The 24120-nt window shown below is 42.8% G+C and overlaps 1 protein-coding gene across 1 annotated transcript in view; it reads left to right on the top strand.

The window, feature by feature from the left end:
* Positions 1 to 24120, top strand: part of syt7a (synaptotagmin VIIa) — a gene marked incomplete at both ends in the record, with an annotated part of 74991 nt that overhangs the window by 27021 nt on the left and 23850 nt on the right. Inside the window, 3 exons of the mRNA XM_080027599.1 lie at positions 8015 to 8118; positions 18078 to 18157; positions 19559 to 19693. Of these exons, the coding sequence (XP_079883725.1) occupies positions 8015 to 8118; positions 18078 to 18157; positions 19559 to 19693 (319 nt within the window). The remainder of the gene's footprint in view (positions 1 to 8014; positions 8119 to 18077; positions 18158 to 19558; positions 19694 to 24120) is intronic.

Below are 24120 nucleotides of genomic sequence, written 5' to 3' on the forward strand. Positions count from 1 at the left end.
CATATGAAAATGTCCTGAATATTAATCCTGACAGATGAATAATTAGCTGGTAAATGGCTCCGGCAAATGTTCACCAACAAAATAATATCCAAGCAGGCTGATGAGTGAGCCTCTTTTAAAGTAGTGTTTTGGAATCATGCGGTGATAAATAACTGTAATCCATTATTAATGTGTATTTGATGTGAGGCAGGGCTACTTACAAATTGGAAAACAAGAGTGTCTGTTTGGAAGGAGAGGAAAATTGTCCTTGGTAAATGCGTTGAGTCCTTTCTGAGGCAGAGTTGGGGGACAAAATGATGGCAGAGACAATGACAGATGATGCAATAGGCGCAGCCCGTGCACACTGTTTAAAGTCTTAATCAAAGACAGCAGGAGAGTTAGATGTAACTAAACTGTTATGTTTACCGCCCATTCAATCAGAATTAAAAAGGAGATCATTTTTATTTACCTCCGACTGGGATCACAACGTTGAAGAAAATTAGTCCAAGATTCAACGTTGCTGCAAGTTTTTGAAAATTGTCTCACACAGTTTCCTTTCCAAAATTATGACTGGACCCAGTGGACCGAATACTAATTTGAAGAACAGTAGGGGCCTCAACAGAATTCAGCAATTGAAACACAGCGGATTCAGTTTGTGTCCCTTTAAATATGCTGGACGAAAATGTATTCAGTTATTACACATTCATTATTTGTATTGCAGTATGTCTATTTGACAGTATTATACAGCCCTACTTACTACACAGAAGTTTAGGTTATTCAGTCAGTGCATTGAGCATCTTACTGCGAGCTCTGAGTATTTACCATTAGCATGCAATAGATAAGGGTATTTTCTAAAATGTTGGCCAAGGAATTAATGTATGTTGTTATTATATGACGACACGGAAATGACTACGAAAAACACCGTCTTTTTCAAAGTGGGTCTATTAAGAACTCATAAATATAAATGATGAAATAGTGTCACATATGAATAGAAGTCTATCCGTTGCATTAAGGTACATTTCGTATCAGTATATGGCACAATCGGTACTGATTTTGTGCCTTTATCACTGTATTGAAACATTATCACTGTCATCAGTTCACTTCACACCGCGACCGGTCAAACTTTATTGGGTTTTATGCGTGGCGATTCAGCCATTTAGTGTCAGCTGTGCTACTAAAATGATTGTGCCATTTAAAGGTGACACCAGGCAGGCGTGTGTTGCATGTCGTATTTGCGGAACCAGCTCCAGCCTCAGCTTGTCACTGGGCTGAGCAGGATCCCTTTCCTCATCAGAGAGCAGACAGCACGTGGGTGGCAGTCCCCTCTCTCTCTCTCTCTCTCTCTCTCTCTCTCTCTCTCTCTCTCTCTCTCTCTCTCTCTCTCTCTCTCTCTCTCTCTCTCTCTGTGTGTTTCTCTCTCTGTGAAACAGCCTCTGCGACAGCTTAGCCACAGGGAGCACAAAGGGACAGAGAGCCGACAAACGTCCCATAGCCTACAGGGGATGCAAGAGGCACTCACTCTCACCACAGGTGCTCGTCCTCTCCACCTGTCAAATATCTCACCGGTTGCTCTTGCCTGTGATTTGCAGCACATGGCGCTCTAGCGACTACTGTGGGCTGGGAGTGTTCAATAAAGGACCTTGCCAGAATTTTCTCTTTTCTTTTATCCATTTACATAAAATTCAGATTGCATCAGCACAATCAATATCCCAAAGTATGCAAGAGCTTTTTAAGATGACCAGATGTTCCAGGGATCAGTTTGCTTTAGTTCACTGCTGTCCAATTTGCCTTGGTCAATGTAGGTAATCTATCACAGTGAGCATTAAGTTGTCTGAATAATTTTTTGAAATTATCTTTATATAACATAAAGTGGTGGTGGCATCCAAGAGTTTGTAGTAGTTCCCTGCCAAAAATTCACAAGCTACTCTTTTGTTGCTCGGAAAATCAAACTCAATCAACATAAGCAATGTACATTTCTAGCTTTTTGCATTTGATCAAACGTACCAATGGATGTCTTGGCACTTGAAAGCACCAACCTGTTTCATTGTGAAACAACAACACACAGTAAGTTTAATAAAAAGGAATGACTCGATGTGTTGACCTACCTACAACAAATCTCTGGTCGATTCTCATAACCCCTTAAAGAAAATGAAATGGTTTGGAACATAATGTAAAATGTATTCATCAATCAAAGATGTTATTTTACATTTGCAACAGATTCCAAGTTTTGGGGGTACATACACACATGTACAGTATTCAAACTGCCGTGGTACGGGACTAGAATAACATCTTGTTGAACGGGAAAACTGTCGATCATGTTGTACATCCCACTTGAAATGACGTTCTGTCTCAAGAAAATGCCTGCTGGGCCTTGCCAGACTGGCTGGCTTTGCAACAACAGTCAAAGGGCTTAAACATGCCAAAACAACAGCCACAACACTGGCAGCTATCCCTGAGCTCACTGTGTGATATGCTTCTTCATTAGTTTAAATTGACAATGACATCACCTGAAACTATTTATTTTATCCACATTTCCCATCTTGAATCAATTTTACGTTCTTCCAACTAGTGTTGCATGGTTTACCTATAATACAAAGGTAGCCAGATACCCCACTGTTAAAAAATACTAATTCCCACTTTATTAGTATCATTGTTTTAATACCCGAGCCATATTATCTGTATGCAGCTCTGTTGTTTTTCTCTCTCACTGTAACAGAGAGATAGACGTGGCTCAAATAACATGCTATTGCCGACCGTCCTAGTGTTGTTGACAAAGGAAACGCAGGGCATGACATGGAATTAATACGTTAACATTGCCAGGTTAAGTAGGTATTGTATCAAAGTCATACTTTTTGTATTGTGACAAAAATTAATCAACTTTTTGTACGACTGAGCACAGGAGCAATATTTAGTTTAAAAGTCTTCACATGCATGTGCTGTTTACCACCACCCAGTATATTTTCATGAGAAATACACTGCAGCATGGAAATAGCCAGAAGGTAGATAGAAGCAATTTGAATGACTCAGGATCACGATATAACTGGGAGGGAGTAAAGTTCTGCTGTTGCACACGGATTTCGCCTCAGAGGGGACAGACTCTAAAGACTGTAAAATGTGAGTGACATCTGAGAATTTCTCCAACAGCAGCTCAGTGGCTCGAGAGAGGACCAAACCCAGACTCCAATACGGGGAGGGGGCACTTTGAAGTGGCGATTAGGCTGTGAGCTTTGCACCAAGAGCTTCCTAGGCACTGCCCTCTCCACCTCAGTCCGAGCATAAAGATGCGGTGTGGCAGCTTTGCTGACTGGACTCTGCTCCAGTTCCGCCTGTCCAATTAGCAGTTTCTTCTACCCCTGAGGACTGGTCCCTTTCTGCTTGGCTTAGCTCACTGCATGTGGGCCAGATCACCTCCATGTGCGACACCACTCTGTTCAAACACAGTATCGCTTGTGGTACTGCAAGTTCTACCTCACCCTAAAATGCCCATATTTAACTTCCTGTCCGACTTTTGTCTTTGTTGTTGTCATCAGTGAAAGGGGATTATTGCACCAACGTTGTCACTTCTCGCTCCAGTGCAGAGTGCTGTTTATTTTTCTCTTGTAAATGAAAGAGATAGCCACTGAATTCTGTATCAAACCAGTGACTTTCAAGTTCAAGAGTGCTCTGACTTCTAAAGGCTTCTGATCAAAGGGTTCAATGGCCTGTTCAACTCAGTCCGTTTTAGACGTGATTCATCACCATCCATTTCACCGAGTATTTACCATACCTAGATAAATAACTGAAAGATTAGTAGACGTTACATCGGCAGTTCTCATTTACCATCAATTGAATCGGCTCCTTATTCCAGTTTCAGCATACAAACAATGTTTTTATCTTTTTACCTTACAAATGCATCACCTGGCTGCTAGGGAATAGCTCTTTCAAAGGTTTGTTTTGTTTTGTTTAAGGGGAAAGATAAATTGACTTTCCTGAGTGCTTTGATAGTGTGTAGTCGTGCAGGCTTCTCTTACTCTAACGATGCCTCTCCACAGCCATGCCTGGTGCTTAAAATTTACATATCTCCCTAAAGCCTCAACACAGTGTACTTTCCTCTCATTCTCTAAGTTGTATTCCATGAAGAAAGAGGCAGATTCCAGGTGTCCATTACTGAGTGCAGTAAAGTGTCCTTTTTGAATGCTGCATTTTATTTGGAGGCTTTTTACTCCCTTTGCTCGCATGACTGTCACAGATCATAAACCACAAACCCCCACCCCCCCCCACCCCCCACCCTATCACCCCCGACCTTCAGAAGGAATTCAGGACATAGCGCTCTTTACATCAGGACTCTTCTCAGAAATCAAAACATCCATCACTTTGCCACTTATCACTGAGGGCCACCGTAGATGGCCTTAGCCGGAGACCAGTTCAGCTGGCTTTTTACAGCTTTTAGATCCATTGCTACCCTTGCTGCGTTGGTGGTATCTAATGGACTAATTTTTTTATTGGCCACTCTATGAATATACAGTAGAAGAGTATATAGGCGGTGTCTTTTTCTGAATGTCTATTAATAGAGTAATTTATCATTCAGGAGGAGCAGGCTGTGTGCTCTCCGACCCTTTAATACTCATGAGGGCATGGATGTGCCTTTTATTAGCAGTCTCCCTTACGTTGATTTATATCTAAACCTTCAGCATCAGAACAAGATCAGTCAAGTCGGAGAAAACGTTCTCCAGGTTCAAGAGATAAACGTATGAAAAAGATTATACAGTATAATCTGTATGTCTGTTGAAGTAGCCTATTTGACTAGCATTGCTATCGAGCAATGTTTGTATGAGTGGGTCCCAGTTTTTTGTTTGTTTGCAAGTGTGTGACGCGAAATTCTTTCCTGCCAATAGTTTTACAACATTTCAATGATCTACAGGCTGCAGTATACAGTGTGCCAAGATACATAGCAACTTGTCAGAAAAATGGATTGAAGAATAAGACTGCAAGAAATTCAACAGGAATTTAAAAAATGCTGGTTTCAAACATTAAAATAGATAATTTTTTTGCAAATGTTAAATGAGAAAGGAAATGCATTTGCAGAGGAAACACTGATTTTAAACAGAAACTGCTACACCCGGCACCTCTTGAGTGTTGTGCTTGTATACCACCAGTAACACATACATTACAATACAGTCAGGACCCCTCCAGTCAAGGAAACTTTAATTTATTTTTGCAGTAGTTATAATTGGCAGTATGGATCTGCTCTGGGACCCCTCTGCCCTTCCCGTGTATTCATGGAAAGCCAAAGGCAGGGAGAGCAGCAGCAGCAAAGCCCCCCCCCCCCCCCCCCCCCAGAGGGTCAAGAACAGAGCAGGCATCAATGACACCAGAAATTACATTAATTTAGCCGGACATGTGTGAAAAGAAAGGAGCTGGGTTGGAGGTGGCTTGCAAAGCGGCTTGTATAGGAAGCAGCAGACGTAGGCAAGCCAAAGCAGCTTTAATGAAGCGCCCTGAATGAGATGAAACAATCAGATGCATTGAAGGGAGTCAGCTGATGTACCTGAACTTGACTGTGGCCTGAACTAACACTATTCTCAATTTGTGAAAGTGAAATGTGTTCTAAACTAATGCTGATATGATACTTTGCATTTATTGGCCTGGTGCCTGTCAAGGGTCGATTTACAACATTCGCTTGGGACTTTAATTTCTTGCTTTTTTAATTACATTTTTATTTCCCTACGTTAGTAAACCCACAGACAAACTGCACTGGCTGTGTGTGTGTGTGTGTGTGTGTGTGTGTGTGTGTGTGTGTGTGTGTGTGTGTGTGTGTGTGTGTGTGTGTGTGTGTGTGTGTGTGTGTGTGTGTGTGTGTGTGTGTGTGTGTGTGTGTGTGTGTGTGTGTGTGTGTGTGTGTGTGCGTGTGTGTGCATGACTCAGCCTAGCAAGTTGGTTGTTGGTATTGAGGCTCTGGGTGGTTTTAGTTTGCTCCAAGAACAAGCCTAACATTGGCTGTTCAATGCGCCAGGTGGCAACTAGCGGTGTACAGGTGCATAGAGCCCACCTCTTCCACCGTAGCCTTTAATTATATCAGACTTTTATCAAACATTTATTACATTTCTATTGAGGAAAATTATATTGAGATAATTACCTGTATTGTTTTGGCGCACATCTTAAAATATGACACTGTTGATAAAACAAGATTTGCTCACTCTTGTCAATGGTCACACGGAGCGCCACTGAGGCAAGTTGAACATGTTTAACCTACAGGAAATCTCTGAATGCAGCAGTAAATACTGTAGCTGTGTGTTTTTTTAGAGAGCTGCAGCCGCACTCCCTCTCCTTGCAGCTGCATCTGTTGTTTATATTGAAACAACAATGGAGGCCACAGAGGCAGTTGCTCTCTGTCTCAAGGCACCTAAAGGGGGTAAACTTGAGTGGGTCATTGGCAGGTGAAAAGAAAACACTGCATACACCGACAAAGATGATTATAAAAACATTTGTTTGATTGTTTTGACTGAAATCAGGATAATAAAAAAATTGCGCAAAGGAGTAAAATGTATCATTGCTTTACTGAAGACTTGTTACACAGATAAAGTTAAAGCCTTGGTTCTGTTTTGGTACAGTCACAAACAAAATTGATGATCTCATGGGGTTTCAAAGGATTGATCCCTGTCATTTAGTTTTCTGTCCACGGCTTTAGCTGCTCTGTATGCTCTCTCTCTCTCTCTCTCTCTCTCACTCTCTCTCTCTCTCTCTCTCTCTCTCTCTCTCTCTCTCTCTCTCTCTCTCTCTCTCTCTCTGTCTGTCTGTCTCCTGAGCCAGTGGCCTCAGGTGTCACATTGGCTTCAAAACAGCAGTTGAGGCTGAGGGAAGAGCATGGGTTACAATGCTGGTCCCATTCTTATTTTCCATATGAAAGATGTTTACCCGACACCGTTCCTTCCTTTTTGAGCTGGTCTGTTGTTCCCAGAGGACATGGCCAGGTGGAGAGAGAAGAAAACAAACGCTACGATGGAGGAGTGAGATGAAAAAGGCCAGTTGTGACCAACCATAGGGAAGGGAAGGAGACAGTAATGGGGGAAAAAAGACAAACCCAGTTATTAAAAGAAAAAGCATGGGTGTTTGTCAGTGTTTGCCACTCAGCAGTGTGAAAATTCATTCCGGCACCCATTTATCACGATAATATTTAGGAAGCAGAGTTGTAGCAAGGAAATCATGATTACATTGGCGTCATCCCTGTTGTGCAAATATCAAAGTTTCAGTTAGGCTTTGTATTATTTTCTGTAAAGGTGAAGGCCGTTGAATTATTTGAACTTGGAAAATGTGCAGACTGCAAGTGAGTTTAGATCCACTCATTGGCGGTGGTATCAAAACCAGCATGTAAACAGACACCGGTGTGCAGGTGCAAATCGTGACACACACACACACACACACACACACACACACACACACACACACACACACACACACACACACACACACACACACACACACTGAGAAACATACAAAAAAAGGTTTTTTGTATGACTCTGCCAGAGCCAGCTCTCTCAGTGGGCATCTACTGATACCCCATTAATCATTGAGCTCTCTTGTATTGTCAGCCCAGCCTTCCCTCCCTTCTCCTCTTCTCCCCTCTCTCCCCCACTCCCACTCCTCCCTTCACTTCCAGCCTGTCAGTTAACAAGCTGTGACACCATGACAGTGATGTGTGTGCCACTGAGTGATGCCTGGCTGCAGCCCTTATTGGAAAGGTATTGAAATGCTCCGGCACGCAGAGGGCAGACTATTGATGAGATTGTATTTTTTCATGCTCCTTATAACAGAATGTAAAAAATGGCAGCTTTGCCTCACTATTCAATTACACGTGGGATGAGATTGCCCCGGCTTGTTTTTTTTTTACGGTGTGCCCCCTTTGTCAACATGATTCACTGCAGCATTCAATCAGCTCCAAGGCAAAAAATACCATGTTTTTATTTGACACATGATGAAGAAAATGTACCCATGTTTCAAAAAAATTTAAAATAAAAAATTTCTCCCTGTGTGTGTCTGTTTGTGTGTGCGTGCACAGGCTCAGTTACCCTCAGCGTGTTCCTGGTCTCCCTCGCAGTGACAGTGTGTACTGTTTGGCTGGTGGCTCTTTGTGGCGTCTGTGGTTGGTGTCAACGCAAGCTGGTGAGTTTACACACACACACACACACACACACACACACACACACACACACACACACACACACACACACACACACACACACACACACACACACACGATCACAGAAGCTTTGCTAACTGTTATACCCCATCTAACAGTCACATGTCTTGGCGTCTTATTATGCTTTAATAATCGGAGAGCCCTAATTAAGATTGTCTGCTCCAAGTTTATTAGAAGGAGACACTTTAGTCTATTGGGGAAAGAACAATGTGGGAGCAAAAATTATGTGCAGTCTTGTTCAATTCACAATTTTCTTTTATTGAAGAAGATAATGAGATGTTAGAAGAAGAATTCAGATGTTTAGCTTACGTAAAAGTACCAATTACATTACGTAATGATAAAATGAATACAATAAATAAATGTAGTGCCATGAAAAGTATCCCTCTGAAAAGTTAGTGTAGTAAAAAGGTTCATTATAGAACAATTATTTTAAAATTGTACTTATGGTGCACTATGCAGTTTCAGGGGATGGGTGCTTGTTTAACATTTGCACAGCCTGCAGTTAATTTAGGAAACATATTTTTACTCTGCATGTAATTCTTGGTATTGAACAATTCTATCATCATAAATCAGAACAAAATTATTTTGAGGAACCTGGAACCAAACGCGAGACTAGAACATTTTTGTAAACCAAACTGTGGGCCCTGCTTCTGTAAAGAACAACATTGAAACAGTAACTCCAAATAGTGTTCCAGGGATCCAATTTTCCAGTGAGGAAAGTTTGTTTATTCAGTTATGAGAATATGCCTTAGAAAATGTTCACTTCTCTGACACACCCAAAGTTACATAGTGCACCTTCAAAGTTAAGTACATGAGTGCTTGTTTATTTACTATCCAACACTGTTTATTACTGTAGAGATTAGAAACAATGGCCACAGTTATATCAGTATCAACATGAGCACAACAGTGCAGACCTAATGAACCTCTCAAGCTGATACGGCTCCAACATTAGTAAACTGAGCTGACACAGCATCGGCACCAGTCCACTCACTGAGCAAAAACAGAACCCAGATCAAGCAGTCTGACCTTTAACAGAGGGCATGTCATTGTGATTATGTGGTATGAAATGTGATTGATTAAAGGGAGGCAACCACTCATTAGGCAGACAAAGCTGTATGGCCTAGTGCCACTTCACTTGACTGATTTTTTTCTTCCCATTTGCATGCCTTGAAAGTTAATTGATTTCTGTTTCATCCTGTGCTTGTACAACCCAGGAACGCAGGTCAACTACTTCAAGTTTAAACGTTGGTTCTTGGCATGTGTCAGCTCCCCATCGCACTGCTGTGAAACTTATTGGTCCACAGATGGCAGAATTTGGCATTGCAGCAGGCTGCGCACGCCACACGCCTCACGCCTCACGACATTATGCCGTTTCAATTGCTTGAATCGCCGCCAGTAAGGTGTCTGTACCTAGATTACATGTCGGCTTGCCATTATAACGTATGTGAATCATGGGGGGTGAAATGGGACGGTGGTACAAAGTCTTTCTATTGTTTGCTTCGCTGGAACATCGTGTTATATTTGATACTGCACTTTAAAGTAAATGGAGCAGTGAATGACTCCCAGTTTCCTGCTGTGGATGATGGTAGTTCTGCTGCCAGCATCTTGGAAAGTGCCCTGAGATCCTCTCAGGAGCTCTGCTGGATCTTATGCCCATCATGTTTCAGTGCAGGGATGGCCTGCGATACGACCACCATCTATTGGCCTTATGAACCTGTGAAGGCTGCTACGCTCACACACCAGATGACTGACCTATGTCTAAAGTGAAGAGGCTGTTCGCACATCTTCTTTCTTATCAGTGCAGGGTGGCATTAAGATGTTAAATTAAGTCCTTTGTAGTTCTTTGGACCACTCACTTTGGGTAAAATGTCAGCCGCCCACTGGTGTGAAACCACATTAAACGCAGCTGCTTAACGTACAAAATAATGAATTGTGTCAGAGATAAGTGGCAGTCATTTCTATGATGATAAAGGTGTTATTGATGGCGTGAGCATAACTAAACAATAATGCTGCTAAGCTTCTCCTGTTCATATCATCACCCTTAGGTGTGTTATTTTTCTATATGTGACTACCAGCCATGAAGACGTGGCAGCTCTTCAATCTGTTCTTCTTCTTCTAAAAAAAAATCTTGTTACAGAAATAGTTTCCACTGCTTGGCTTCCCTTGATCTCTTTATCTCTGTTATTTTCCATGGTAGCCCTATATTCCCCCAGCACATGATTAGAATGTATACACGCCACAGTATCATTTGCATAAGCACTGTTACTTTCAACTAAGACTCCCTATTACATATGCATACTGTATCTAGTGTTCTTTTAATTTATGCAGGCTGATTTTTAATGCGTAAAAATAAAGTCATAAGGTAGAAGGTACTCGGTATGAATACTACTCTTATGTATCGCAACTTCAAGCCAGTCCAAATCTAAAACCTTCATGTCTGATACATGCAACTCTACTACTCTTTGACGGTGTCAGCCTTCATAAGACCAAACGTTTGCCTCAAGCTTCACGTGTCAGTTGCTAGTGAGCCCATGCCAGTTTTCGTTATGATTCATAGGTTAATAGAGAAGACATTTTGGGTGAGTTTTGCTTTTGGTGTTTTAGCTTTGGCAACCAGTGTGAGGTTTTTATTTTAAAGTCCTCATGTGCAGTCATCCTGAAGCCCCCCCCCCCCTGCCTGGCTTTCTGTTATCCAAGCCCCCTGGAAGTACTGCACAATGAATGCTATAATGTCACTAGGCTGGATGTCACTTTTAAGTAATTCTGCTTATTGCTGTGCACATCAGCATGCCATTCTTAGAATATGTGCTTAGCCAATGTCATTTTTATTAGCTACTCCACTTTTCTTTTCTTTTTTAAATGAGGCTTCACGGCAATTACTCTTCTGCAATGATTGATTTTGTTTTGTTTTGATACCTGTCTCTATTATGATCTCTGTAATTAGAAACAGAGGACAACAACAGCAAAACAAAAAAATACAAATGACAATGCAATGAGTCACATGGGTTGTTAAGCTGCTGCGCGGTGGGGCTGATGATTGTCAGCAGGGGCCCGTGTCGTAGGTGTTGGGTGGGATTCTTGGATATCAAGAGGTGGTGCAGCTAACATCTGTTTGAGCAGCAGTGGCTGTTTGGCATTCAGAAACCCCTCTGCTTTCTCCTGTGAGCCCTGTGCTGTTTGATCCGTGACATAGTTGTGAGTGGAGTTGAGATAGGACCCGACCAGATTCACAGCCTGATTCGATCCCTGTTGGCCGTGTGTCAACTACACTTCACTTTTTTGGTTGCATTAACTGGGAGTTAGGAGTTCACCGTTGTTATAGGGAGATGACCGTAATTATGCCAATCAGAGGACAGAGAAAACATGAGGAATCAATAATTATAGAATTTCAAGGGGAGAATTGTCACAATCATAACGAATATTATAATAACAGCACATTATGTGGATCCAAAGCCTTGATTTGTCTCATTAAAGTGACGGATAGTGTTGGCAGCGTTCCTGGTGATATCTAAATTTCATGCCTTTGCGATTTCATGCCTCTCGATGTCAGAGCATACTACAGGTATAAAAAAAGCCAAGCTGTTTTGACAGATGAACGAATCATCACTTGATGATGTTGCAGCGGACGACCATTTTAATAGTGCACTCCTCTCTAATTATAGTGTGATGTGGATAATATTGAGCGAGCATGTAGACTCTCACTGCTTACTAATTCACAGCAAACACACACAGCTGGGCGTTGGGAGGCAGTGCACTGCCAACTGAGACGAAGAAGGCGGTAGTTTCACTCTGTCTCCTCATGTCTGTATTCTTCAACAATCACAATCATCATCAGCATCATCACCCCTGGCTGTCCAACACCACGGCTTGCCTCGCTTTTCTGCACCTCGTTAGAAAAAAAAGTGGTGCTCTGTATGGAAGCTCTGTGGGCCCCTGTCCCTCTTTTAATACATGCAGCAGCATTGTCATGCCTCTACAGATAACAGAATCAGCAGGAAAACATATGAATCTATATGGGTTATTATTATGATAATCAGTAATTCACAGTATAACACATTCGGCACAATCCAAAATCTCAGCATATTTCAGCTCTCTTTTGTCAACAGTGTGAAGCTTTCACTATCAGGTTTTTGATTATCACAGAAAATCATTTTCCTTTAATGTTTCACTAGGTCTTACCTACACACTGGGCAGAAGAAAAAGGTGTCAGCGCATACTAAGCGATCAAAATCAAAAACACTTTTTGTAAAAATCAGCTAATAGGTCTATCTACTACCATCCACTACCTGTCTGCCGTGTGTGCACGCTGAAAATAATTCAGTTGTGTACACACAGCCGCAGCTCTGCTAACCTAACCTGTTTTTCAAACTAATTTAAAATAAAATTAAATGTAATTGAACTATATACAGTAATTGGTATATAATTGGTATAACTTGTGGCTAAGGCAAGTATTTAATGTTACTGCCCATATATTTAGTTAACGTTGCATAACAGCCAAATAACGTGACGTTACTGTTAGTTTCCTGCTCAGCTGACAGACCTTAACGTAACCACAGGTGCTATCACTAACCCCTTCACATTTCCATCAGTTGAGAAACATAACACAACTTTCTTGGTCTTGAGAAGCGGCAGCATTTATTAACGGACACACCGTAGCCTCTTCTGTAAATATACTGCCAGATACACAGCTTACTGCTGACCTTTTCCTGTGTTCTGTTACATCCACCATCACCTTTTTGCCGCTGTCTCTCTCTTGCTCACTCAACCACATACAGCTATCACTATCGAACTGATTAACTGGTTATTCAACTTTTCTGCTGCTGCTTAAGGGTAATTGCATCAGTAATGTTCGTAAACACATTAGTGAAACTGATTTAGATGGCTCAGAGTCTGTAACGTCTCCTGCTGGAATGACGATGTAAACATCTACTTTGTGCCCACGCAGAAGCACAGAACAACAAGGACAGGGACAAAGCAGCAGACGAGCTCTTCAGCAGGCTTAACGACAAACGCAGGCAACGTTGGACAGAGACTGTGGAGTCAATCGACTCCTGAACAAGCTGACAGGAAGGTCAACAACCCCAGCACAGTGCCCCATCACAGCAAACTCCATCGCATCGCTACTGCTCAGTAATGGCCGGTTCCCCAATGCCGATAAGGCCTTCACCAGATCAACATCTACAAGAGTCCATGAGTTGCTCAGGGCCCCAGGGTGTGACTCCGGTCTACTGTATCCATGGACTTCTTGGCGCAAGAAATGGAGCAGGCCATCCAATGCCTGAAGACTGGCAAGGCCCCAGGCGTGGATGGTATCCATGCGGAGTACATAAAACACCAAGGGAAGAATGCAACCGACTGGCTCTGCTCATTCCTCTCCGCATGCCTTCGCCACTTAAAGCTGCCAAAGATCTGGCGTCGTGCCAAGGTGATAGCCCTGCCCAAGCCTAACAAGCCAAGCAACAACCACAAAGGATATAGGCCCATCTCACTGCTCTGCATCCCATTCAAACTCCTGAAACGCCTCATCCTGGTTCGCATCACCCCAGTGGTCGACCCCCAGCTACCTAAAGAACAAGCTGGCTTCCGAAGCGGAAGGTCTACAACCGACCAGGTAACCCTCCTGTGCCAAGACATCGAGGACAGCTTCCAGGCAGGGGAGAAGGCTGGCGCCGTCTTTCTCAACCTTACAGCAGCCTGTGACACTGTCTGGCTACGCGGGTTACACCTGAAGCTACTGATGACCATCACAGATAGGCATATGGTGAGCTTTCTAATGGAGATGTTAAGCAACCGCAGCTTCCGGCTACTGACCAACAACGGCCAAAGCAGCAGGGTGAGAAAGCTCAAGAACGGCGTCCCACAGGGCTCAGTGTTGGCACCTATGCTGTTTAACTTCTACATCCATGACCTACCCCCAACAACATCTAGGAAGTACGGTTATGCAGATGATCTGGCCATCCTACTCGGCAAACCATCCTGGCAGGCAGTGGAGGAGGGCCTCTCGGAGGACATGAACACTCTGTCCTCGTACCTGAAGAACTGGCGCCTCAAACTCTGTGTGGACAAGACTGTGTCCACAATGTTCCATCTTAACAACAGGGAAGTGCCTCAAATCCCTTTGGAGCGCCCTCTCTTGGCTGTGGCACTGGGTGCTTCAATTATTCCTCTCACTATGACGCACCTGCTCACCTGCTTTAATAATGTGGGATTACATTTTTAAAAAGTGTTGGTGGATTGTTATTTTTTCTCCTCGTGGAGGCTATTCTCAATTTGGATCGGCAATGTCTCATAATTGGTTCATCGTATCAGTGGGAGCTATTTTGAACTCCTGGCTCAGAGCCAGGGAACACTGAATACCGTAATTGTGTGAAACCCTTTGTCGTGCAACAAAAAGACGGCTGGTTTAACTTAGACTTAAGTATTTTCAAGGAGATTTGAGCGAAGGGGCGCAAATTGCTCTCTCTTCCGTTGGTTTGCTTTTACCCCTCATTCGGGGTATTGTATCCACTCTTGTGAATGAGCTGGGGGAAAGGTGTGGAAGATAATGAAGCTTGTGTGTTTGTGTGTGTGCGTGTCTGCGTGGAGTTGAGGACCGTGGGACTCAATGTCCATTGTAAAGCATTGAGTCTTCCTTGTCTTCACATCCAATCCACTGAGGACTTCCTGTCAGTCATCGTTCCTCTCAGCTGACTTTTTCACACCTGTCCCCTTCCTCCCATCTCTTTGTCTCTCCTGCCATCCTGCACTGTCCATGTTTTACTCTCCTGTCGGCTGCCTCTTTTTTGATTTCTATTTTCAGCTCTCCCCCCTTATTGGCTACTGGACTTCTATCCTCTCGCTGTCTATTCCATCTCCCTGAAAATGTTACATAGCACTGAATGATACATGAGTTTTTCTTTTGATAGCTGATCCTCCCCGTCGGAAATCCAGACAGTTTTGCCTGCCCAGAAATTGCCATACAAGAACTCTGCATTTGTTGTTGTGGTTTGCTTTTGTAGAATCTTTTTGTTCTTTATGTATGTGGAAGAGTCTGCCTCTTGGGCAGGCAGATGTTTTGAAGCTTTAAGGGTGGATTTTATCCATCTTTGTGTTTTCAATATTATGAGAGATAATTTCATTTATTCAGCCAGCGTCTTCGCTCACTGATAGCAGCTGTTAATGCCCAAAGCCGACTATAAAAGATCATGAATGGTCTCTCCATAATGTATTGTGTTCACTTCATAGACTTAGTACTTCTCTTTCTATTATGTAGAGACAGTTTATCTAGGAGTCCGTGATTCAAAATACAAACACACCTCTTCGATGCAGCTGTTTAACTGGTCCTTGCTGTCGCATCTATGTTTATTCATTTGTTGACCTTCCCATTTTCAGGTAAGTGCAGATTAAACAATAGATGAGCAGCTTTGTTTCCTTGTGTATGTGTGTGATGGATATCATTTCAGCTCGGTAGTGCCATTGTGGGCTTTATAATTTTTGCTCAGCAGTGTTGTTGTCAATTCTGTGCTTTGAAACAGGTCCAATAATATCCAAAGCCACAATATCCGAGGTGTGGACTGTCGCTTATAGGATTTCTGTGTGTATTTAGGCTTTAAAGAGTCCTCTGTTCTGAAGCGCAGTATGTAGGCTGCGGCACAATTTGCATTTCCATACGCTTCTGTTATTTATAAACACGATGTGAATCATAGATAGATCTGAGTCAATTCAGTCTGTCAGGAACTCATAACGTCTGGCTGATTGCCTCTTGGGGTTTTTCCCCCTGTTCAGGGTTTGGCTCCATGAGTTTGTGTTTACAGAGTTGGGTAGTTTTAAATGCAGGGCATATGCTGTCAATATAGATTAGACCGCGGGTCAGAGAGTTTTAAGAACCCTCTCTCGGGGGCCACAAGGTGCTAATCTGGCTGCCTGGAAGGTATCCTCTGCTGATTGTCCAGTTGTTGCATGACTAGTGCTAGTTGATCAGTTATTTCTCATGAACTGGCCTAACACTAAGACCGAAGTTTCAACTGTTACTGCACTGGCATTCACATTCTGACTCTAACATATTGAACTTGCAACCACAATCAGATCCAAGCCAAAGTCATTTTTTTAAATCCTTTTTCCAAAGACAATGTTAGGTCCTTTTCAGCTACCCTTTTCAAAGTATAGCATAGCATGGATCATGTAGACTAGCAGCAAGTAAAAGTCAAAAAGGACTTCACAAAAATAAACGTAAAAAATAAGACGATAGAAAACATCCAAACAGTCAATACAAGAAACGTGCAACAAAAAAAAACAAGAAATAGACATCCTAAGGCCAGTCAAAGTCCAATTTAAAAAGACTATCGGAGAGGAAAAGGGACAGAGATGTTATAATACATGATGCAAAGCCATATTTTTGGGAAAAATAAAGGAAATATACACATACTAAATATAATATGTGACAACGTCTGGCAAAAAAAGAGAATGACATTTCTTGATACGTTGTCGGTGTGGGTTGGGGTCGGGTAGCAGGACTCTGGAGTGGATGTCCGGAGTCTAATCATGGCTAATCACGAAGACTCATTACAAGAGTATAGTGGAAGCCTAGTCCGGACATAACCACACAGTGCAGCTTGCCTGTCTAAATCTCAGTGCTCAGCCCCCAACAAGCGTACCGCAGGAAATTACCCTTCAACCAACTTAATTGTCTAAACCAGGGGTTTTCAAAGTGTGAGAGAGTGAGCCCCCCCTCAGAGAGCAAATTTCAGCGTAGCCCCCCCCCCCCCCCCACAAAGATCTTGTTTTGAAAGATCTTTTAATTATTTTACAAATTTAAACATATTTTTTAAACATTCTAAAAAAAATTGTGCGTTTTAAACACATTTTTTAATACATTTTAGGGGATTTTTTTTCACCTTTTTAAAGTGAAATGCATGAATCTGGTGCACTTTGAGAGGAAAATTAAGAGGCTAAATATGAGGAATTTTGTGTGAACAAATAATTTGGAGACACTGGGTCTGATGAATTAGAAGCTATTGAAGAAAGACACACGGATTTTCCATAAAAATATTAATAAAAAAAAATAAAAATGTATGCATGGTCCTCTGGGTTGGGCTTGGTGCTCTTTTTCTTTAAAGAGACCCATTTATCTGTAATATAATGAATGCATTTAAATGCAGTGAGAGGAACGAAGCAGAAGAACTCTTGTCCAGCTATGCCGTGATCTTAATATAAAAAACACAAACTACATTTTTATTTTTATTTTTTATATATTCATCCGCGCCCCCCCTGCCATAACCCCACAGTTCGAAAACCACTGGTCTAAACCAAGCCTCGTGGTAGCTGAGTGTGTGTCCCCTCCAACTCGTTTTCAGGAATGGGCAAATCCTCGCCTATCTTGGACGTGTATCAGAGCATCACTTTCCGAGAAGCATTCGTGGTATTTGGTGGGGTGGGGGGAGCTTCAAACTGATCCCCATCCCTGTCCCACTTGTATCAGAGGGTCAACAGAGATTACTTGCATTGTGACGTATGTGAAACACCTTAAACTGTAATTAGCTTTCCCAGTAAAATTCGTCCAGCAGAGTTTCACTTCACGCAGCTTTTTAAATTGCCATTATTTCCATGGTTACAGCATGTCATGCTCTAGCTATTTGAAATCAGGTTGGTGGTGCAGGGCTTTCTAGAGCCTTCTCTCCACTGCCCAGCGGATTACCTTTAAAGAATGATAATCATAGTCAGAAATGGCTCTCCAGCGCAAATTTGCTTGACCTTGATGGGTATAATCGGGAGAGCATCAGGTAAAATGACTGATGGCACTGTGTCTCCTGAGATAATACAGTATAAGAGAGGGGCATTTGCACCTGAAATGAGTATATAACAAAAACACTGCTTCAAAGGCCAAATCTCTGCTAACCTTTTGTTTTCATGCTTTTCCCATCCCCACCCTGTGCTTGGCTCATAGGGGAAGAGGAATAAGCCCGGAGTGGAAACAGCAGACACTCCAGACTCAGCACGTGGGCGAGGGGAGAAGAAAGCCATCAAGTAAGTGCCTGGTAACTGGTTGTTGGTAGAATAATCTGGTGATAATGAACTCCCATTTGGTTCCGCTTTGCACACGCAAACACAGGCAAGGGAGAATATCAAGCCTGTTGTTTGATCTTGAAGAATACAATCTTCTCCACAAGAGCATGTTTGAGGCAGACATTAAATGAAAGGTTAGTGATTTGATCAGTATAGATTAAATCTGCATTATCCTAACCGTGAAGTTTTTTTTGTTGGCTGGTCTGCCCCTGCATTTATCTTATGGGTTGTAAGATAGGTCTCCCTTTAAGTGCAGGGCCCTTCAGCCACGCCTCTGCCTGCTTAAGAAAAAAATTATGTCGGCTCGAACGCTCTTTGCAATGTTGGACTATAAATGGTTGGGAGGATTTTGATTTAACATTTCTTGCAGGGCTCCTGCATATATTAAGTTTCTTTTTTGTTCTTGATGAAACATGGCTATAGGTCAGTACCAGAAAATGTCAGCTTTGTAGTGCTAAGTACGATACTTTATTCCACAAAATGTCTTATTAACCTGTTCCTCACAACTTTTCTTCTGTCATTTCTGTATCTACCTTTTGTCTGTGTTCAATTTAATTTTTAATTTTTAATACTTATAAATACTTACGATGGGCTATGTGAATGAATTCTAACTTGAGCTCTGACTTGGTCTCTTAATTTCTGTTGCCTTTTCTTTCTCACTGGCTCCAGCAGCATTTAGTGTGTGCTGTGTTGATCATTTCAGCTTCACACTCCTTCTCTTTGTGCATTGCCGTTCTCTCCTGCTCTGTCCCTGTGCTGCAGCTCCGACCACTGCTGTGTGACTTGTATGACAGTGATTCTGCTCACCTTTTCTTCTCCTCCGCCACTTTGACTTGTCTGCGATTTATCTCTCTCTCTTTCTGCCTTGTGCCTCATGCGCTCATGCGTTCCCACTGCTCACGCTGAGGATGGGGGCCCCAACTTCTTAATGTTTACTCAAATATGTTTTCATCAGTGGTACCATTCTAAATGAACAGAATGTAATCACATGCATTAGATGTATTTATCAGATTATGACTCTCTTTTTTTCCGCTATATCTATCTCTGTCTCTATCTGTCTTTTGTCTTTGCTACAGCACATTGCTTTATGAAAAGCTTTTGTGAATGCCTTTTTTTCCTCCAGGCTGCCTCTTCTTTATGTTTAAAACGGTCCATTATGCTGATTCGTCAGTCTTTCAGGTGGAAAAGTAGACATGAATCTGGGTTCTGTTTTGTTCGAAAGCAGCTTGTAAGGCCAACCCTCTTCCTCAAAACCAAACGCCCTCGCATCGCTTCCAAAAGCGCCCCGATGCAAATGGTTGGTTGGTGCCGAGGCTGGTCCACAGTTGTGTTGCTCTGACCTGTCTCTCTCTTTGGCCACAGTGATCTAGACAGAGACTTTTGGAATAACAATGACAACAACACAGTGCAGCAGAGGTGGACCTCCTATCCGCCTAAGGAGTTCGTACTAAACATTTCTCCCTATGCCCCATATGGAGATCAGCGCCTCACACTCAAGTGAGTCATGGTCAACGTTTGGTAAGAGACTTTCTCCCCTCTGAGCAGGGCTGTAACGAGGCAGGGGCAGTGCCACTCTCCCCTTTTCCTTTTCCCTTCACTATTTAATTTCCCCTCCCTTCCATTTATCTCACCTCCTTTCCTCACACCGTCCCGCTTTTCTAGTTGTGCAGCCACCACCACAAGCTACTCATCAAAATAAACCATTGGATGTTGGGATGCTGTAATGCCATGACATCTTATTAAATACACCTAATTTCATATTCTTGCTTCTTATTCTACTCCAGAGGACAAAATGTTCTCTCGTCTAACTGGGGATATTCAGCTAATGGCTTTAAAAGAAGCCTTATGTAAATGTCATAGTGTTGCAATCTAAAAAAAACTGCACATTTCAGGACTTATTATTGTTGTATATAATGCGATTTCCATCAAATAGTAATAACGACAACAATAACAACCCACCCAATGTAAGCCCACCCGAGGGCTGAAATGGTTAGTAATGATTACTCATAATCTGCTCTGGGAATGTGGGTGTAGGAAAATGTCATACACGGACGTTACAGCATCCCCGCGACAGCCATTGGACCATTACTGCAGCGGCACAACAGCACAGCCCTGTAGCGTCCCCGGGCTAATTTCTGCCGCTACTCCTCACATCGTGTCACCTTTTAATGAACACGGAGGCGCATGTTCTGATGCCCCCTCACTCCCTACAGCCCTGCTGGCCCCCACTAACTCCTGACCTCTAACCCCTCACCTCTCTCTCCCATGGAGTGTAACCATGGAGACGGACAACCCTCATATTCTGTCTCTCCAAAAGACATGTGTATACTCTTTAACCCTCCTTCTCTGTAATCTGTACACCTCCCTATGCTTTGTGTGAACTGAATTTTTTCAGTTGTTGTTATTGTTGTTGTTGTTGTTGTGGAGGAGGGTTGACCGTTGAACCAGGTTGCGATGTGGTGCCAGTGTTCATCTGTGGTTTCCATCCATCTGTAGCTTCTCTCCGATCCCCCATTAACCTAATATCCAATGTGTACTACTGCACTAATGCTGTAGCACTTGAACTGCGTCTCTCCTGTTTGTCATATTGGGAGATAAGGTAACAGTGTTTTTACGTGATGCAATCAAAGTAATGTTTTCACTCACTGAGCACTTGAATCCAATTAAGCACAAGCAAGGTCATACCTATCCCCATTTGGGCACCGCTTGGATTCTAAGCTTAGACATCCTGCTACCAGGCATCTGTCTGATAAACTGTCTAATAGCCGGTCATCTTTAATAGACCTAGCTGGCCCTTGTGTATAAAATGGCCTGGAGAGAAGAGGCAGCAGTGTGCTTTAAGAACGCGGTGGATTTATGGATTACTGTCTGAAAACTCTGCCTGAAGATGATGGCTGCTGATCTCATGAAAAACCAGCTTTGGACCGCAGTGCTCGTGTCTTGAGAAGTTCATCTTTTAAAAGAACCCCTTAAGGTTTTCATTTATCATCTAAAAAGGCTGTTTTTCAGCAGATCCTGTCCTCACACATTTTGTGTCTGTCCAGTGGTTAAAAACGATGACCTTCACTGCAGTAATGATAACATACGCAGTTTTAACAGTAGTGTGTGAGCCATCAAAAAGATACTGACAGTTCAAATAAGAAAAGCATTATGATCATGACCTGCACCAATAATTTGCCGCTATAGCCGGACGGACATCTGGGAAATCATTTCCTGTTTGAAATTCTCTGGAGATCAGCAGCTTTCAGTTCCTGTAATGACCCTGGGCTTCATTTATCAAGCAGGTTACATTCCCTGCTCAATCAATCTCCAGGTTTCAGGATTTATTGGATTGGAGACTCAATACTATCATTTCTCAATATTGAACCTAATATACATTTGATGTCAGCATGTCATGACACACTCATGACAAAATGGTTTATGGTAAATTAACATCAACCATTCAAGTTTGTTGATTTATATTTACTGCACATTATCGTTTTATTTGATAGCCTTGAGATCAAAACTGTCAAAGATCATGTGGCCATATATTTAAATGAATTATTTCTGCTCTCAGCGAGGCTCAGTCAGAAACAGGATTGATTTCTGAATGCTACAGTTTATTCCTGTGAATAATCTTGGTCGATTCATGGTCCCATTTATATTTATGTGTTTTCTTACTTTTAATTAAGAATAAAGACTTTCACCTTGTGCCTGGCTGGATAAATGAGGCCCATATCTCGTGTGTTGACCACTGCTTCAGCGGGTGTAATCCACGCTGTCGCTGTGATTGATGACTTATCCAGACACACTGTCAGGTCAATTGGTCAGAATTAAATGTGAAAGCTGACCTTCAAAGTGACATGATGCAAGTGTAGCTACTCATCCCCCCAAATTCCCCAGTGAGAGAAGACAGCAGACAACAACGTCTTGTGTGCCTCCCTATTCTGTGCCTCCTGGAGCCGGAGCACCATGCATTTCAGGGAAATGTAGTCATGTCACCAGAGGGCACTACTGTGCTTCATTTCTGATCATCACTGCTTTCAGAGGAGACATGACATTTTATACTGAAACACGTTTTTTTAGAGGAAATCTGAGTTGAAAAGTGCTAAGAATTAAGAACAATCCTTCATTTCTGAAGCTTTAAACTTTTTGGACGATATTATTTTGTCCCTACGAGCCTTTGTACTGTGGGGTGCAGGTGTTTAACTACTTCCTTTTTACTGTTATGATGTAAAGTGGTATTCAAATGACAAATAGATCTTCTGAAAAAGGGACATATTACACATTGGCTTCTAACAATAGAGTGTAATCGATGTTTTACAGCAACAAATCTACTTGTATTTAACCAAATATCACTTTGGGTGACTTCCCAAATCAGTCTATTATTCGCTCATGGGGCACTTCAGTACACACTGTCCTCTAGTTGCTCTAAGTTGCTGCCATTGAATTGCTTTGTATAGAAGCGCAGTTCAAGCCCACAAATGGGTCAACGAATGAGAAAATGAGAACTAAATAACCAGCCTCCTCACACTGTTGCCGTTAGTGAATGCTGGCAGCTGCAGTATAGGTTCTCCTGTCCCAAAATGAGTGACTTTTATGCTGGTTTTCCACCCTTCACAGGCTCCATGTAAATTCTACTCCTACTCTCCCCCCACACCATACCTTTCTTCCTCCACACTGGACTACAGACCTTTTCATCCACCTGCCTCTCACTTGGCCTGGAAAAAACTAGGCCCTCCCCGCTCACACACTCCACTGATCTGTCTCACCTCCTTAGCCATGTGGTTGCTCAATCTATTTGTGTGTGTGTTTGTGTGTGTGTGTGTGTGTCTTTCTCACACCCTTTGGTCTTTTTCTCCTCTGCCTGTCGTTATTCTTCCTCTCCTATACCTACTGTCCAATGTGGGACCCTCTGCTCCCTGTCTCTGTCTCTTAGTGGGGCAGTATCAGGGGGTCAGAAAGGGGCTGCGACAGGGCATGGGGCTGATGGGGGGGTTCCTTGTCGCAGTGACAGCTTGAAGAGCATGGTGACAGAGGGAGTGAAGGCCGGGAAGTGGCAGACCGTCCAGAGCCACATGCAGTCCGGAGGATTGAGACCCAAAGAGTGAGTTCAGAACCGGGCAGGAAAAAGAAAATTCCCCCATTTCAACATTTCAATCACTGTGCAACCAACAATTCACAAAAAAAGTCATTACCATACAAATATTATTTGTACCTCAGCGGCAGCTATGATTAGCTGAATGAACAGTTGTGGGCAGAAAACAGAGAGAGTCAGGCAGGCCAACTGCAGCAGGAGGGTGCAGCTCAGATGAGCGTGTGGGCACAGATCAAGGTGTGAGCACTGTGAACTATCGTCATCATGAGGAGATAACAATAGTTTCTCTCGCCGTATCACACTGACTCAAACCTTCAGCTGACACGGTCGGGCCCCAGCTGCTCCAGTACGAAATCTGCGGGAGAATGTGATTTATTTATGCGAGGAACTGCACTTCCTGCAAGTGTACCTACAAATATGCAAGGCAGAAATAGTCTCATTTTCACACACTGACTGGAACAATGCCTCGCACCATGCCAGTCCGGCTATTCATTTAAAGTTTGGCTGGAAATGTGAGCCGCTTGTTGGTTTCTGACTGCATGTGTCCCACAGCCACAACATACCGTATCACATGATTCGGGGGTCTATATTCAGCGTGTTGTAAACGAGGCAGTTCATTTTCAGTTCTTCATGATTTTTTTGCACCTTCCTTTGGCACCTCGTGCTTGTGATTTCTTCCTCCTCAACACATGTACACTCAGCATCACTACCTCACTCCTCATGCTTCTCTCCTCTCCTCTCCTCATCTTTTTTTTGCCCCCTGTCTATAATTGGATTCTATTTTCGGGCCGCTATAAGTGTCCATGTCTCTTGTGTTTGTGTCTCACACCCCATTTTCTATCTCCTC

Source organism: Ammodytes marinus (assembly GCF_949987685.1).
Source record: "Ammodytes marinus genome assembly, chromosome: 5".
NCBI classification, from domain to species: Eukaryota; Metazoa; Chordata; class Actinopteri; order Uranoscopiformes; family Ammodytidae; genus Ammodytes; species Ammodytes marinus.